Source organism: Stegostoma tigrinum, chromosome 50 (assembly GCF_030684315.1).
Source record: "Stegostoma tigrinum isolate sSteTig4 chromosome 50, sSteTig4.hap1, whole genome shotgun sequence".
NCBI lineage: Eukaryota > Metazoa > Chordata > Chondrichthyes > Orectolobiformes > Stegostomatidae > Stegostoma > Stegostoma tigrinum.
In genome coordinates, this window is record NC_081403.1 from 508200 (window position 1) to 523059 (window position 14860).

At 62.0% G+C, this 14860-nt stretch overlaps 1 protein-coding gene across 1 annotated transcript in view; it reads left to right on the plus strand.

The window, feature by feature from the left end:
* The window catches only part of LOC132207499 (rab GTPase-binding effector protein 2-like), a 45391-nt gene that overhangs the window by 30297 nt on the left and 234 nt on the right, over nt 1-14860 (plus strand). The window contains exons 3-11 of the mRNA XM_059643265.1: nt 138-295; nt 636-731; nt 2936-3259; nt 5234-5350; nt 6676-6774; nt 8319-8435; nt 10050-10098; nt 10294-10349; nt 13966-14043. Of these exons, the coding sequence (XP_059499248.1) occupies nt 138-295; nt 636-731; nt 2936-3259; nt 5234-5350; nt 6676-6774; nt 8319-8435; nt 10050-10098; nt 10294-10349; nt 13966-14043 (1094 nt within the window). The remainder of the gene's footprint in view (nt 1-137; nt 296-635; nt 732-2935; nt 3260-5233; nt 5351-6675; nt 6775-8318; nt 8436-10049; nt 10099-10293; nt 10350-13965; nt 14044-14860) is intronic.

A 14860-nucleotide genomic window follows, 5' to 3' on the forward strand; every position in this document is an offset into this window, starting at 1 on the left:
GCCTGCGCCGCCGTCGGGGGTGGGTGGGTGGGCGGTTAGGCCCAGCGGCCCTCCCCGTGTCGGAGGTGGCACCGCGTCGGGGCCAGCGAGCTCTCGGTTTCACCGAAGCCTGTCCGCGCTCTCTCGCCGCCCCCCAGAGTCGCTCAGCAGCTACGAAGAGCGGCTGAAGGCCGCGGAGAAGGAGCGAGTGCAGTGGAAGCACTACCAGGACTCGAAGGAGAGGGAGATCGCCCGGCTCCGGTGCCAGCTCTCCGGGAACGCGGCCCAGGAAAACCTGGAGATCGACATGAGGAAGGTAAGGCTTCCGCACCCGTACCTAACCCCGTGCTGTCCCTGTCCCTGGGAGTGTGTGATGGGGGGGGAAACAGTGTAGAGGAAGCTTTACCCTGTATCTAACCCTGTGCTGTCCCTGTCCCTGGGAGTGTTTGATGGGGAGACAGTGTGGAGGGAGCTTTACCCTGTATCTAACCCCGTGCTGTCCCTGTCCCTGGCAGTGCTTGATGGGGGGGGACAGTGTAGAGGGAGCTTTACTCTGTATCTAACCCTGTGCTGTCCCTGTCCCTGGCAGTGCTTGATGGGGGGAGACAGTGTAGAGGAAGCTTTACCCGGTGTGTTAACAGTTCTGGGTGTTTCAGGCACAGGAAGATGCGGACAGACTGCGATCAATTGTGATGCCAATGGAGCAGGAGATTGCCTCCCTGAAGCAGAAGCTGGCAAGAGCTGAGGAACAGGTGGGCACAGGGTCGGGGAGCGGGCACCAGGCTCGATCGGGCCGGTGGGGGGAGACACTGAGGGACACGGGGAGAGTGCGGGAGACTGGGAGATGGGTAGATATTTGGGGGGAGACACTGATGGATACAGGGAGAGTGCGGGAGACTGGGAGATGGATAGATATTTGGAGGGAGACACTGAGGGACACGGGGAGAGTGCGGGAGACTGGGAGATGGATAGATATTTGGAGGGAGACACTGAGGGACACGGGGAGAGTGCGGGACACTGGGAGACGGATAGATATTTGGGTGGGGGAGACACTGAGAGACGCAGGGAGAGTGTGGGAGACTGGGAGATGGATAGATATTTGGGGGAGAGACACTGAGGGACACGGGGAGAGTGCGGGAGACTGGGAGACGGATAGATATTTGGGTGGGGGAGACACTGAGAGACACAGGGAGAGTGTGGGAGACTGGGAGATGGGTAGATATTTGGGGGGAGACACTGAGGGACGCGGGGAGAGTGCAGGAGACTGGGAGACGGATAGATATTTGGGGGGGAGACATTGAGGGACACGGGGAGAGTGTGGGAGACTGGGAGATGGGTAGATATTTGGGGGGAGACACTGAGGGACACGGGGAGAGTGTGGGAGACTGGGAGATGGATAGATATTTGTGGGGAGACACTGAGGGACACGGGGAGAGTGCGGGAGACTGGGAGATGGATAGATATTTTGGGGAGGGACACGGGGAGAGTGCGGGAGACTGCGAGACGGATAGATATTTGGGGGGGAGACACTGAGGGACACGGGGAGAGTGCGGGAGACTGGGAGATGGATAGATATTTGGGGGGGAGACACTGAGGGACATGGGGAGAGTGCGGGAGACAGGGAGATGGATAGATATTTGGGGGGGAGACACTGAGGGACACGGGGAGAGTGCGGGAGACTGGGAGATGGATAGATATTTGGGGGGGAGACACTAAGGGACACAGGGAGAGTGCGGGAGACTGGGAGATGGATAGATATTTGGGGGGGAGACACTAAGGGACACAGGGAGAGTGCGGGAGACTGGGAGATGGATAGACATTTGTCGGGGAGACACTGAGGGACACGGGGAGAGTGCGGGAGACTGGGAGATGGATAGATATTTGTCGGGGAGACACTGAGGGACACGGGGAGAGTGCGGGAGACTGGGAGATGGATAGATATTTGGAGGAGAGACACTGAGGGACACGGGGAGAGTGCGGGAGACTGGGAGATGGATAGATATTTGGAGGAGAGACACTGAGGGACACGGGGAGAGTGCGGGAGACTGGGAGATGGATAGATATTTGGGGGGGAGACACTGAGGGACACGGGGAGAGTGTGGGACACTGGGAGATGGGTAGATATTTGGGGGGAGACACTGAGGGACATGGGGAGAGTGCGGGAGACTGGGATATGGATAGATATTTGGGGGGGAGATACTGAGGGACACGGGGAGAGTGCGGGAGACTGGGAGATGGATAGATATTTGTCGGGGAGACACTGAGGGACGCGGGGAGAGTGCGGGAGACTGGGAGATGGATAGATATTTGGGGGGGAGAGACACTGAGGGACACTGGGAGAGTGCGGGAGACTGGGAGATGGATAGATATTTGGGGGGGAGACACTGAGGGACACGGGGAGAGTGCGGGAGACTGCGAGACGGATAGATATTTGTGGGGAGACACTGAGGGACACGGGGAGAGTGCGGGAGACTGGGAGATGGATAGATATTTTGGGGGGAGACACTGAGGGACACGGGGAGAGTGCGGGAGACTGCGAGACGGATAGATATTTGGGGGGGAGACACTGAGGGACACGGGGAGAGTGCGGGAGACTGGGAGATGGATAGATATTTTGTGGGGAGACACTAAGGGACACGGGGCGAGTGCGGGAGATTGGGAGATGGATAGATATTTGGGGGGGAGACACTGAGGGACACGGGGAGAGTGCGGGAGACTGGGCGGAGAGCGGGATGTTTGTGGATGCGGTGCCGTTCTGTGGGAGTGATGTGGAGCGTGCTGTCCGTCCCTGGGACAGCGCCGAGCTCCCGGAGTGTTTGTCGGAGCCCGGTGAGGAACGGAGCGGTGCCTCGGGGTGGAGTGGGGCTGGGAGGTTGGGTTGGGGGGGAGGTGGGGTGGGGTAGGATTCGCTCCGTTTCCAGGCTGGATCCTCCTGATGGATTTCCGTCTCCCCCAGCTCTTCTCCGATCCCCTGGGTCCTCGCTGGGAGACGGATAACTCGTGGAAGGGAGAGGCGGCACCTCCCCGAGGGAGATCTCCGAGGGAGTGGCTCTTGGAGGAGAAGGAGCTGCCGTCGGAGAGGCAGGCCGGGGCCGACACTTTCGCGAGGAACTGTGCTGCGTACGGAGTGGGCTCAGGGCCCGCTCGCTGCCTCCCGCCCGGGAAGGAAGATACGGCCTCATTGCACTCCACCGGTACCCTGGTCCCCGAGTCCATCTACCTCCCCCCTCCCGGCCACCAGCTCCTCCTCGAGGCCGAGTGGAACGAGTTACAGCAGGAGGTAAGGAGGAGGCGGGAGGGAGGGAGGTGGGGGAGCTCAGTCCCGTCTCTGTCCCACTCATTCTCCCTCCCTCTGCCTGTACCGCTGCACCCCCCCCACCGCCGTATTTACCGCTCCCTGCCCGTCCCCCTCCGGCCTGTGCCGCTCCCCGCCCGTCCCCCTCCCACCTGTACCGCTCCACGCCCCTCCCCCTCCCGCCTGTACCGCTCCCCGCCCCTCCCCCTCCCGCCTGCACCGCTCCCCGTCCCTCCCCCTCCCGCCTCTACCGCTGCCCGCCCCTCCCCCTCCCGCCTGTACCGCTCCCCGCCCCTCCCCCTCCTGCCTGTACCGCTCCCCGCCCCTCCCCCTCCCGCCTGCACCGCTCCCCGTCCCTCCCCCTCCCGCCTGTACCGCTCCACGCCCCTCCCCCTCCCACCTGTACCGCTCCCCGCCCCTCCCCCTCCCGCCTGTACCGCTCCCCGCCCCTCCCCCTCCCGCCTGTACCGCTCCACGCCTCCCGCCTGTGCCGCTCCCCACCCCTCCCCCTCCCGCCTGTACCGCTCCACGCCCCTCCCCCTCCCGCCTGTACCGCTCCCCGCCCCTCCTCCTCCCGCCTGTACCGCTCCACGCCTCCCGCCTGTGCCGCTCCCCACCCCTCCCCCTCCCGCCTGTACCGCTCCACGCCCCTCCCCCTCCCGCCTGTACCGCTCCCCGCCCGTCCACCTCCCGCCTGTACCGCTCCCCGCCCGTCCACCTCCCGCCTGTACCGCTCCCCGCCCCTCCCCCTCCCCGCTGTGCCACTCCCCGACCCTCCCCCTCCCGCCTGTACCGCTCCCCGCCCCTCCCCCTCCCGCCTGTACCGCTCCCCGACCCTCCCCCTCCCGCCTGTACCGCTCCCCGACCCTCCCCCTCGCGCCTGTGCCGCTCCCCGTCCCTCCCCCTCCCGCCTGTATCGCTCCCCTTCGCACCCACCCCACCTGTACTGCTCCCCATCCCTCCCTATCCCTCTCCCTCTCTCCCTCTCCCTCTCTCCCTCCTACCCCTCTCTCTTTCTCTCTCTGTCTCTCTGACCTTTCCTCCCTCTCACTCTGACCATCCGTCCCTCTGTCTCTCTCTCTCTCTCTCTGACCATCCGTCGCCCACTCTCTCTGAGCATGCGTCCTCCTCTGTCTGTCTCTCTGACCATCCGTCCCCGACTCTCTCTGACCGTCCGTCCCTCTCTCTCTCTCTCTCTCTCTCTCTCTCTGACCGTTCGTCCCTCTCTCTGTTTCTGACTGTCCGTCCCCCTCCCTCTCACTGACCGTCCGTCCCCCTCTCTCTCTCTGACCGTCCGTCCCCCACTCTCTCTCTGACCGTCCGTCCCCCACTCTCTCTCTGACCGTCTGTCCCCCACTCTCTCTCTGACCGTCCGTCCCCCCCATCTCTCTCTGACCGTCCGTCCCCCCATCTCTCTCTGACCGTCCATCCGCCCCATCTCTCTCTGACCGTCCGTCCCCCCCATCTCTCTCTGACCGTCCGTCCCCCCATCTCTCTCTGACCGTCCCCCCCCCCCCCCATCTCTCTCTGACCGTCCGTCCCCCCATCTCTCTCTGACCGTCCCCCCCCCCCATCTCTCTCTGACCGTCCGTCCCCCCATCTCTCTCTGACCGTCCCCCCCCCCCCATCTCTCTCTGACCGTCCGTCCCCCCCATCTCTCTCTGACCGTCCGTCCCCCTGTCTCTCTCTGACCGTCCGTCCCCCCCCTCTCTCTCTGACCGTCCGTCCCCCACTCTCTCTCTGACCGTCCGTCCCCCCCTCTCTCTCTGACCGTCCGTCCCCCCCTGTCTCTCTCTGACCATTCGTCCCTCTCTGTCTCTCTCCAGCCGTCTCAGTCTGTCTGTTAGAACAAATGGCTTTCCACCCTCTCTCTTCCTCTCCATCATGGCCACTTTCTCCCTGGCTGTCCCTGTGTCTCCAGTCTCTCTCCCGCTCTCTCTGACTCTCCTGTGCCAGCAGATGAAGCACTACCAGGTGACCTCACATCAGACACGGGAAAGGCTGGAGAGAGAAATGACTGTTCGCCAGAAACTCGAGGAGGCGCTGAGACGGAGCAGTGAGGATTGCAGCCAGGAGGTAACGCAGGCTAAGGCTGCAACACCCGACGGAGGTCTCATTAGCCCCCCCCCCCCCTCTCTCTCTCTCGGGGAGATATCTGGACACTGACTGGTGTCTGTCAGTCCCCCCCCTCTCTCTCTCTCAGGGAGATATCTGGACACTGACTGGTGTCTCTCAGTCCCCCCTCTCTCTCTCTCTCTCAGGGAGATATCTGTACACTGACTGGTGTCTCTCAGTCCCCCCCCTCTCTCTCTCTCAGGGAGATATCTGTACACTGACTGGTGTCTCTCAGTCCCCCCCCTCTCTCTCAGGGAGATATCTGTACACTGACTGGTGTCTCTCAGTTCCCCCTCTCTCTCTCAGGGAGATATCTGTAAACTGACTGGTGTCTCTCAGTCCCCTCTCTCTCTCTCTCTCTCAGGGAGATATCTGTACACTGACTGGTGTCTATCAGTCCCCTCTCTCTCTCTCAGGGAGATATCTGTACACTGACTGGTGTCTCTCAGTCCCCCTCTCTCTCTCTCAGGGAGATATCTGTACACTGACTGGTGTCTCTCAGTTCCCCCTCTCTCTCTCTCAGGGAGATATCTGTACACTGACTGGTGTCTCTCAGTTCCCCCTCTCTCTCTCTCAGGGAGATATCTGTACACTGACTGGTGTCTCTCAGTTCCCCCTCTCTCTCTCTCAGGGAGATATCTGTACACTGACTGGTGTCTCTCAGTCCCCTCTCTCTCTCTCTCTCTCAGGGAGATATCTGTACACTGACTGGTGTCTATCAGTCCCCTCTCTCTCTCTCAGGGAGATATCTGTACACTGACTGGTGTCTCTCAGTCCCCCCCCCTCTCTCTCTCAGGGAGATATCTGTACACTGACTGGTGTCTCTCAGTCCCCCCTCTCTCTCTCTCAGGGAGATATCTGTACACTGACTGGTGTCTCTCAGTCCCCCCTCTCTCTCTCTCTCTCAGGGAGATATCTGTACACTGACTGGTGTCTATCAGTCCCCTCTCTCTCTCTCAGGGAGATATCTGTACACTGACTGGTGTCTCTCAGTCCCCCCTCTCTCTCTCAGGGAGATATCTGTACACTGACTGGTGTCTCTCAGTCCCCCCCCTCTCTCTCTCTCTCTCAGGGAGATATCTGTACACTGACTGGTGTCTCTCAGTCCCCCCTCTCTCTCTCAGGGAGATATCTGTACACTGACTGGTGTCTCTCAGTCCCCTCTCTCTCTCAGGGAGATATCTGTACACTGACTGGTGTCTGTCGGTCTCTCTCTTTGAGGGGGAAAACATTGCTTGTGTTTATCTCTGTGTGACTAACAGTGATGTTTGCTCTGTGTTGTGTAGCTGTCGATCCTGAAGGAGAAGATTGATGTTTCAACGCTGGAAGTTGAGAGAATTAAGGAACAATTTGCTGAGGCTCAGCAGCGAACTCAGAAACAAATGGTGAACTGCCAAACCACTGTGATCCACTGGCCGACCAATTCCGTCCCCCCCGCCCCGCTCCCTCCCCCCCCCACACAGCCCCGTATCCGTCCCCAAACTAACCCCCCTGCCCCGCTCCCTCCCCCCCCACATAGCCCCGTATCCGTCCCCAAACTAACCCCCCTGCCCCGCTCCCTCCCCCCCCACACAGCCCCGTATCCGTCCCCAAACTAATACCCCCTGCCCCGCTCCCTCCCACCCCAACACAGCCCCGTATCTGTCCCCAAACTAATTCCCCCGCCCCACTCCCTCCCCCCCACACAGCCCCGTATCTGTCCCCAAACTAATTCCCCCGCCCCACTCCCTCCCCCCCACACAGCCCCGTATCCGTCCCCAAACTAATCCCCCCTCCCCGCCCCCACACAGCCCCGTATCTGTCCCCAGACTAACCCCCCCACCCCGCTCCCTCCCCGCCCCCACACAGCCCCGTATCCGTCCCCAAACTAATCCCCCCTCCCCGCCTCCACACAGCCCCGTATCTGTCCCCAAACTAACCCCCCCACCCCGCTCCCTCCCTCCCCCCCACACAGCCCCGTATACGTTCCCAAACTAACCCCCCTGCCCCGCTCCCTCCCCCCCCCCCCACACAACCCGTATCCGTCCCCAAACTAACGCCCCCGCCCCGCTCCCTCCCCCCACTCCAATCCCAGCGCCGTGCGGGACATTCTGAGCGATGAGGGAGGGCGAATGGAGGCTGGCATGAGCAAACGTAACGCGAGGGATGGCACTGAAACGGATCTGTTGAAGGGAGCTGAAGCTGACGGTGGGCAGGAGCTACAGGGACGGTGACCGAGAGAGGGAAGCTGTGAGGGGGACGGAAAGGGTGTGGAGGTTAGCGAGGTGGGGAGGGATAGAGGGCCAATTAAAGGTCGGGTGATATTGTTGCTGGGCTGTTAGTGTGGACTCCCGGCTCGTGTCCTGGGGATGGAGTCCTGCCGATGTTTGGTGTAATTTAATGAATTTCGAGTTTAATGACAGCCGTGAATCTCGTAGCTCTGAACTGGGAAGCCCATCTTTTCCTGGTGCGATGTGGGTGTCGCCGGCTGGGCCCCTGCATTTATCACCCCATCCCTAGTTGCCCCTTGGAGAAGGCTGGGGGGGGCGCGTGGGGAGGTGAGCTGCCGGGGTGACCCTGAGGGAGAGAGTTCCAGGATTGTAACCCAGCCGCACCGAGGGAACGGGGATATATTTCCGAGTCGGGATGGGGGAGGGTGTTCCCGTGGACCCGCTGCCCCTTGTCCTTCATGGATGAAAGTGGGTCGTGGGGATTGGAGTGTGGAGAGTTTCTGCAGGGCATCTCCTAGATGGTACACACTACTGCGACTGTGCCTGGGCAGGGGGGGGGGGGGGCATGTTTGTGAATGTGGTGCCCGGGGAGGGGCAGGTGGGCCCGCTCGTTTGGGCAGCCATGTTTCACAGGCAGTGGTGAAGGTGTGGATGATGGTGGGGGAGGATCTGTCGTGTCATGCGGGGCTGATGCATTCCCTCTCCCTCCTGGTTGACAGGCTGAGCTCATGAGCTCACACAAGGAGCTGTGTCAGAAAAACAGACTGCTCCACAAGGAGAACGAGGCCCTGAGGGCCCTCCACGCCACGCTCCAGGGCAAGGCTGGGCACAGCCAGGTCAGTCAGTGATCGGCGAGTACCAGGCTGGCACCGATCGCCCGCGCGCCTACTCTCTTGCATGCGGTCTCTACGCGCACACACGCTCCCCCTCTTCTGCCCCTGTCCGCGCTCCCCCTCTCCGCCCCGATTTGCACATATGCAGACCCGCCCATGAGCGCAGGCACACAGGCGCACGCACTCACTCCTCGACACGTTCGCACGCCGAGAGACGCACATGCTGACACAGATGTGCACGCATATGCAGAGAGACACGCAGGCACATACACAGGCGCGCAGGTGCACACAGACGCGCGCGCACACGCAGACGCGGCGCACGGGCAGAGAGATGCGCGGGCACGCACTCGTGCGCATGGAGAGAGATGCCTGGGCGTGCACAGACACACAGTCACACACAAACGCGCATGTGAGACTCGCCACACACACGTTCACACATGCTCACTCACTTTCAGGCACACACAGACACACACACACTCTCTCACACACACACACACACAGACATATACACACTCAGACACAGGCACGCACACACACACACACACACACACACAGAGACGCGCTGTAAACTCCACATGTGACACATACACACACGCGCACACACACACACTCACACATTTACACAGACACACACACACTCTCACACACACACACTCACACACTTACACAGACACACACACACAGACATATACACACTCAGACACAGGCACACACACACACACACACACACACAGACGCGCGCGCACACGCAGACGCGGCGCACGGGCAGAGAGATGCGCGGGCACGCACTCGTGCGCATGGAGAGAGATGCCTGGGCGTGCACAGACACACAGTCACACACAAACGCGCATGTGAGACTCGCCACACACACGTTCACACATGCTCACTCACTTTCAGGCACACACAGACACACACACACTCTCTCACACACACACACACACACAGACATATACACACTCAGACACAGGCACGCACACACACACACACACACACACACACAGAGACGCGCTGTAAACTCCACATGTGACACATACACACACGCGCACACACACACACACACTCACACACTTACACAGACACACACACACTCTCACACACACACACTCACACACTCACACAGACACACACACACAGACATATACACACTCAGACACAGGCACACACACACACACACACACACAGACGCGCGCGCACACGCAGACGCGGCGCACGGGCAGAGAGATGCGCGGGCACGCGCTCGTGCGCATGGAGAGAGATGCCTGGGCGTGCACAGACACACAGTCACACACAAACGCGCATGTGAGACTCGCCACACACACATTCACACATGCTCACTCACTTTCAGGCACACACAGACACACACACACTCTCACACACACACACACAGACATATACACACTCAGACACAGGCACACACACACACACACACACACACACACACAGAGACGCGCTGTAAACTCCACATGTGACACACACACACAGGCAGACACACACACACACACACACACAGACACACACACACACACACTCTCAAATACACATCCCCCGTCATCCCAACAGCCGCTGCGTCCTGGCTGCCCATTAAACCCAGTCTCTCTCTGCCTCTCTCCCTCCCAGGGACACCAGACGTGGCCATCGCAGAACGTGGACTCACGTCAGGCACAGGGTAAGATGCCCCCCGTATACCCGTCTGGGTGCGGGGAGGGGGTGACAGAGAGAGAGGGATATTGCAAACGGGCTGCAGGGACAATGGACAGTGTTTGAGGGCAGTTGGGACGGTGCGTACCGTTCCGGCCTGGGCCCATGTTTGGGGACTGAGTGTGTGCAGATATTGAAAGTGCCTTGCTATCCCTCCCTGCAGCTGATCATCTCCCTCAGGCTGGGGAAGAGCAGTCTCTGGACGATGCTTACAATGAGGTGAGTAAATGTCACCAGACATGTCCATCAGCACCAGGTCAATGCACTCTCCCCGTGTCCCTCAGTGTCTCCCCCACAAATATCTATCCATCTCCCAGTCTCCTGCACTCTCCCCGTGTCCCTCAGTGTCTCCCCCCCCCAAATATATATCCATCTCCCAGTCTCCCGCACTCTCCCCGTGTCCCTCAGTGTCTCCCCCCCCCAAATATCTATCCATCTCCCAGTCTCCCGCACTCTCCCCGTGTCCCTCAGTGTCTCCCCCACAAATATCTATCCATCTCCCAGTCTCCTGCACTCTCCCCGTGTCCCTCAGTGTCTCCCCCCCAAATATCTATCCATCTCCCAGTCTCTCGCACTCTCCCCGTGTCCCTCAGTGTCTCCCCCCAAATATCTATCCATCTCCCAGTCTCCCGCACTCTCCCCGTGTCCCTCAGTGTCTCCCCCACAAATATCTATCCATCTCCCAGTCTCCCGCACTCTCCCCGTGTCCCTCAGTGTCTCCCCCACAAATATCTATCCATCTCCCAGTCTCCCGCACTCTCCCCGTGTTCCTCAGTGTCTCCCCCCCAAATATCTATCCATCTCCCAGTCTCCTGCACTCTCCCCGTGTCCCTCAGTGTCTCCCCCCCAAATATCTATCCATCTCCCAGTCTCCTGCACTCTCCCCGTGTCCCTCAGTGTCTCCCCCCCAAATATCTAACCATCTCCCAGTCTCCTGCACTCTCCCCGTGTCCCTCAGTGTCTCCCCCCGAATATCTATCCATCTCCCAGTCTCCCGCACTCTCCCCGTTTCCCTCAGTGTCTCCCCCCAAATATCTATCCATCTCCCAGTCTCCCGCACTCACCCCGTGTCCCTCAGTGTCTCCCCCACAAATATCTATCCATCTCCCAGTCTCCTGCACTCTCCCCGTGTCCCTGAGTGTCTCCCCCCAAATATCTATCCATCTCCCAGTCTCCCGCACTCTCCCCGTGTCCCTCAGTGTCTCCCCCCCAAATATCTATCCATCTCCCAGTCTCCCGCACTCTCCCCGTGTCCCTCGGTGTCACCCCCGACAATACTGTATCTCTTCCTGACTGTGGAATGTACTCAGTGATTGATGCTCTGAGGGAGAGTTTCCGAATGTCCCCCACCTCCCGACTGAAGAAATTCCTCCTCATTTTCGTGGAAACTCTCCAGTTCCCCTTTTCCCGAGAATGGGATCTGCAGCCCCATCCTGCCTTCTTTGAGACTTGAGGGTGGGGAGGCATTGGAAGGAGGAAGAGTGGCTTCTCAGCATTGACCCAGTCGAACCCCACTTCAGAAGTGGGGACGTTACAATGAACTTCCCATTCCCCAGGGAACGTGAGCCCATTCCCCTCCTCGGAAAAAGCCCCTCCTCCCAGAAGCTGGACTACTGACTGCTCCCCAAACTTTCCCTGCACGAAGCAGGCTCAACAGCATAGTATTCCCTCACAGTCAGCAAACACCCGAACATATCCGGACACACTCTTCCATTCCCCCTCCCTCCCTCCGCCTCCCCCTCCCTCCGCCGCCTCTCCCCCACTCCCCTCCCTCCGCCTCTCCCCCCTCCCTCCGCCTCTCCCTCTCCCCCGCTCCATCCCTCCGCCACTCCCTCCCGCCGCCTCTCTCCCGCTCCCTCCCTCCGCCTCTCCCCTGCTCCCTCCCTCACCGGCTCCCTCCTGCCGCCTCTCCCCCGCTCCCTCCTGCCGCCTCTCCCCCGCTCCCTCCCTCCGCCTCTCTCCCGCTCCCTCCCTCCGCCTCTCCCCGCTCCCTCCCTCACCGGCTCCCTCCCGCCGCCTCTCCCATGCTCCCTCCTGCCGCCTCTCCCATGCTCCCTCCTGCCGCCTCTCCCACGCTCCCTCCCTCCGCCTCTCCCCCGCTCCCTCCCTCCGCCTCTCCCCCGCACCCTCCCTCCGCCTCTCCCCCCGCCTCTCCCCCTCTCCCTCCCTCCGCCTCTACCCCACTCCATCCCTCCGCCACTCCCTCCCGCCGCCTCTCTCCCGCTCCCTCCCTCACCGGCTCCCTCCTACCGCCTCTCCCCCGCTCCCTCCTGCTGCCTCTCCCCCGCTCCCTCCTGCTGCCTCTCCCCCGCTCCCTCCTGCCGCCTCTCCCCCGCTCCCTCCCTCCGCCTCTCTCCCGCTCCCTCCCTCCGCCTCTCCCCCGCTCCCTCCCTCCCGCCGCCTCTCCCATGCTCCCTCCTGCCGCCTCTCCCACGCTCCCTCCCTCCGCCTCTCCCCCGCTCCCTCCCTCCGCCTCTCCCTCGCTCCCTCCCTCCGCCTCTCCCCCTCTCCCTCCCTCCGCTTCTACCCCACTCCATCCCTCTGCTGCTCCCTCCCGCCGCCTCTCCCCGTCCCTCCCTCCGCTTCTCCACCTCCCTCCAAACGCCTCTCCCCCTCCCTCCATCCGCCTCTCCCACGCTCTCTCCCTCCGCCTCTCCCCCTCCCTCCCTCCGCCTCTCCTCCTCCCTCCAAACACCTCTCTCCCTCCCTCCATCCGCCTCTCCCCCGCTCCCTCCCACTGCCACTCCCCCACCCTCCCTTTGCCTCTCCCCCCCGCCGCCTCTCCCCCGCTCCCTCCCTCCGCCTCTCCCTCTCTCCCTCCCTCCGCCTCTCCCCCGCTCCCTCCCTCCGCCTCTCACCCTCCCTCCCTCCGCCTCTCCTCCTCCCTCCCTCCGCCTCTCCCACGCTCTCTCCCTCTGCCTCTCCCCGCTCCCTCCCTCCGCCTCTCCCACGCTTTCTCCCTCTGCCTCTCCCCCGCTCCCTCCCACTGCCACTCCCCCTCCCTCCCTCCGCCTCTCCCCCTCCCTCCCTCCGCCTCTCCCCCGCTCCCTCCCTCCACCTCTCCCTCACTCCGCCTCTTCCCCGCAGTCTCTCTCTCTCTTCCTGTCTCCCACACTCCCTCTCTCTGCCTCTTCTCACCCCTACTCAATCCCCCTGCCTTCCTCCAACTTTCCCCCTGCTTCCACTTTCCTCCGCCTCCCCCCGACTCCCACTGCCTCCACGTCCCCTCCCCACACTTTGCTCCCCCCTCCCCCGCTCTCCCTCTCTCTTCCTCTCTCCGACACTCCCTCTCTCTGCCACTTCTCGCCCCTACTGCCTCCCCCCACTCTCCCCCTGCCTCCCACTCCCTCCGCCTGACCCCATGCCTCCTCTCTCAGCCTCCCCCCAACACGCTCTGTCTTTGCCCCACTCTCTCTCCCACTGCGCCTCCACCTTTGGTCCCTCTCTCTCTCTCCCTCTCTCTGTCTCTCTCTCTCTCTCTCGCTCTCCCGCTCTCTCTCTCTCGTTCTCCCGCTCTCTCTCTCTCGCTCTCCTGCTCTCTGTCTCTCGTTCTCCCGCTCTCTCTCTCGCTCTCTCTCTCGCTCTCTCTCTCTCGCTCTCCCGCTCTCTCTCTCCCGCTCTCTCTCTCTCTCACTTTCCCGCTCTCTCTCTCTCTCTCTCTCTCTCTCTCTCGCTCTCTCTCTCTCTCGCTCTCCTGCTCTCTGTCTCTCGTTCTCCCACTCTCTCTCTCGCTCTCTCTCCTGCTCTCTCGCTCTCTCTCTCGCTCTCTCTCTCTCGCTCTCCCGCTCTCTCTGTCTCTCTCGTATCTTCTCACTCTCTCTCTGTTCTGTTAAAGGTCCTGAATAGGCTTCAGGAGAAAACAGCTGAGGTGGAAACACTACAGAGGCAGAGACAAGAAATGCAGCAAGAAACGGTGAGAGCGCTGAGGGAGCGGGCGCTGTCGGAGGGTCAGCGCTGAGGGAGGGGGCGCTGTCGGAGGGTCAGCGCCGAGGGAGGGGGCGCTGTCGGAGGGTCAGTGCCGAGGGAGGGGGCACTGTCGGAGGGTCAGTGCCGAGGGAGGGAGCACTGTCGGAGGGTCAGTGCCGAGGGAGGGGGCACTGTCGGAGGGTCAGCGCCGAGGGAGGGGGCGCTGTCGGAGGGTCAGTGCCGAGGGAGGGGGCACTGTCGGAGGGTCAGTGCCGAGGGAGGGAGCACTGTCGGAGGGTCAGTGCCGAGGGAGGGGGCACTGTCGGAGGGTCAGTGCTGAGGGAGGGGGCACTGTCGGAGGGTCAGTGCCGAGGGAGGGGGGGCTGTCGGAGGGTCAGTGCTGAGGGAGGGGACACTGTCGGAGGGTCAGTGCTGAGGGAGCGGGCACTGTCGGAGGGTCAGTGCTGAGGGAGCGGGCACTGTCGGAGGGTCAGTGCTGAGGGAGCGGGCACTGTCGGAGGGTCAGTACTGAGGGAGTGGGCACTGTCGGAGGGTCAGTGCTGAGGGAGGGGGCGCTGTCGAGGGTCAGTGCTGAGGGAGCGGGCACTGTCGAGGGTCAGTGCTGAGGGAGGGGGCACTGTCGGAGGGTCAGTGCTGAGGGAGCGGACACTGTCGGAGGGTCAGTGCTGAGGGAGGGGGCGCTGTCGGAGGGTCAGTGCTGAGGGAGCGGGCGCTGTCGGAGGGTCAGTGCTGAGGGAGGGGACACTCGGAGGGTCAGTGCTGAGGGAGGGGACACTCGGAGGGTCAGTGCTGACGGAGGGGAC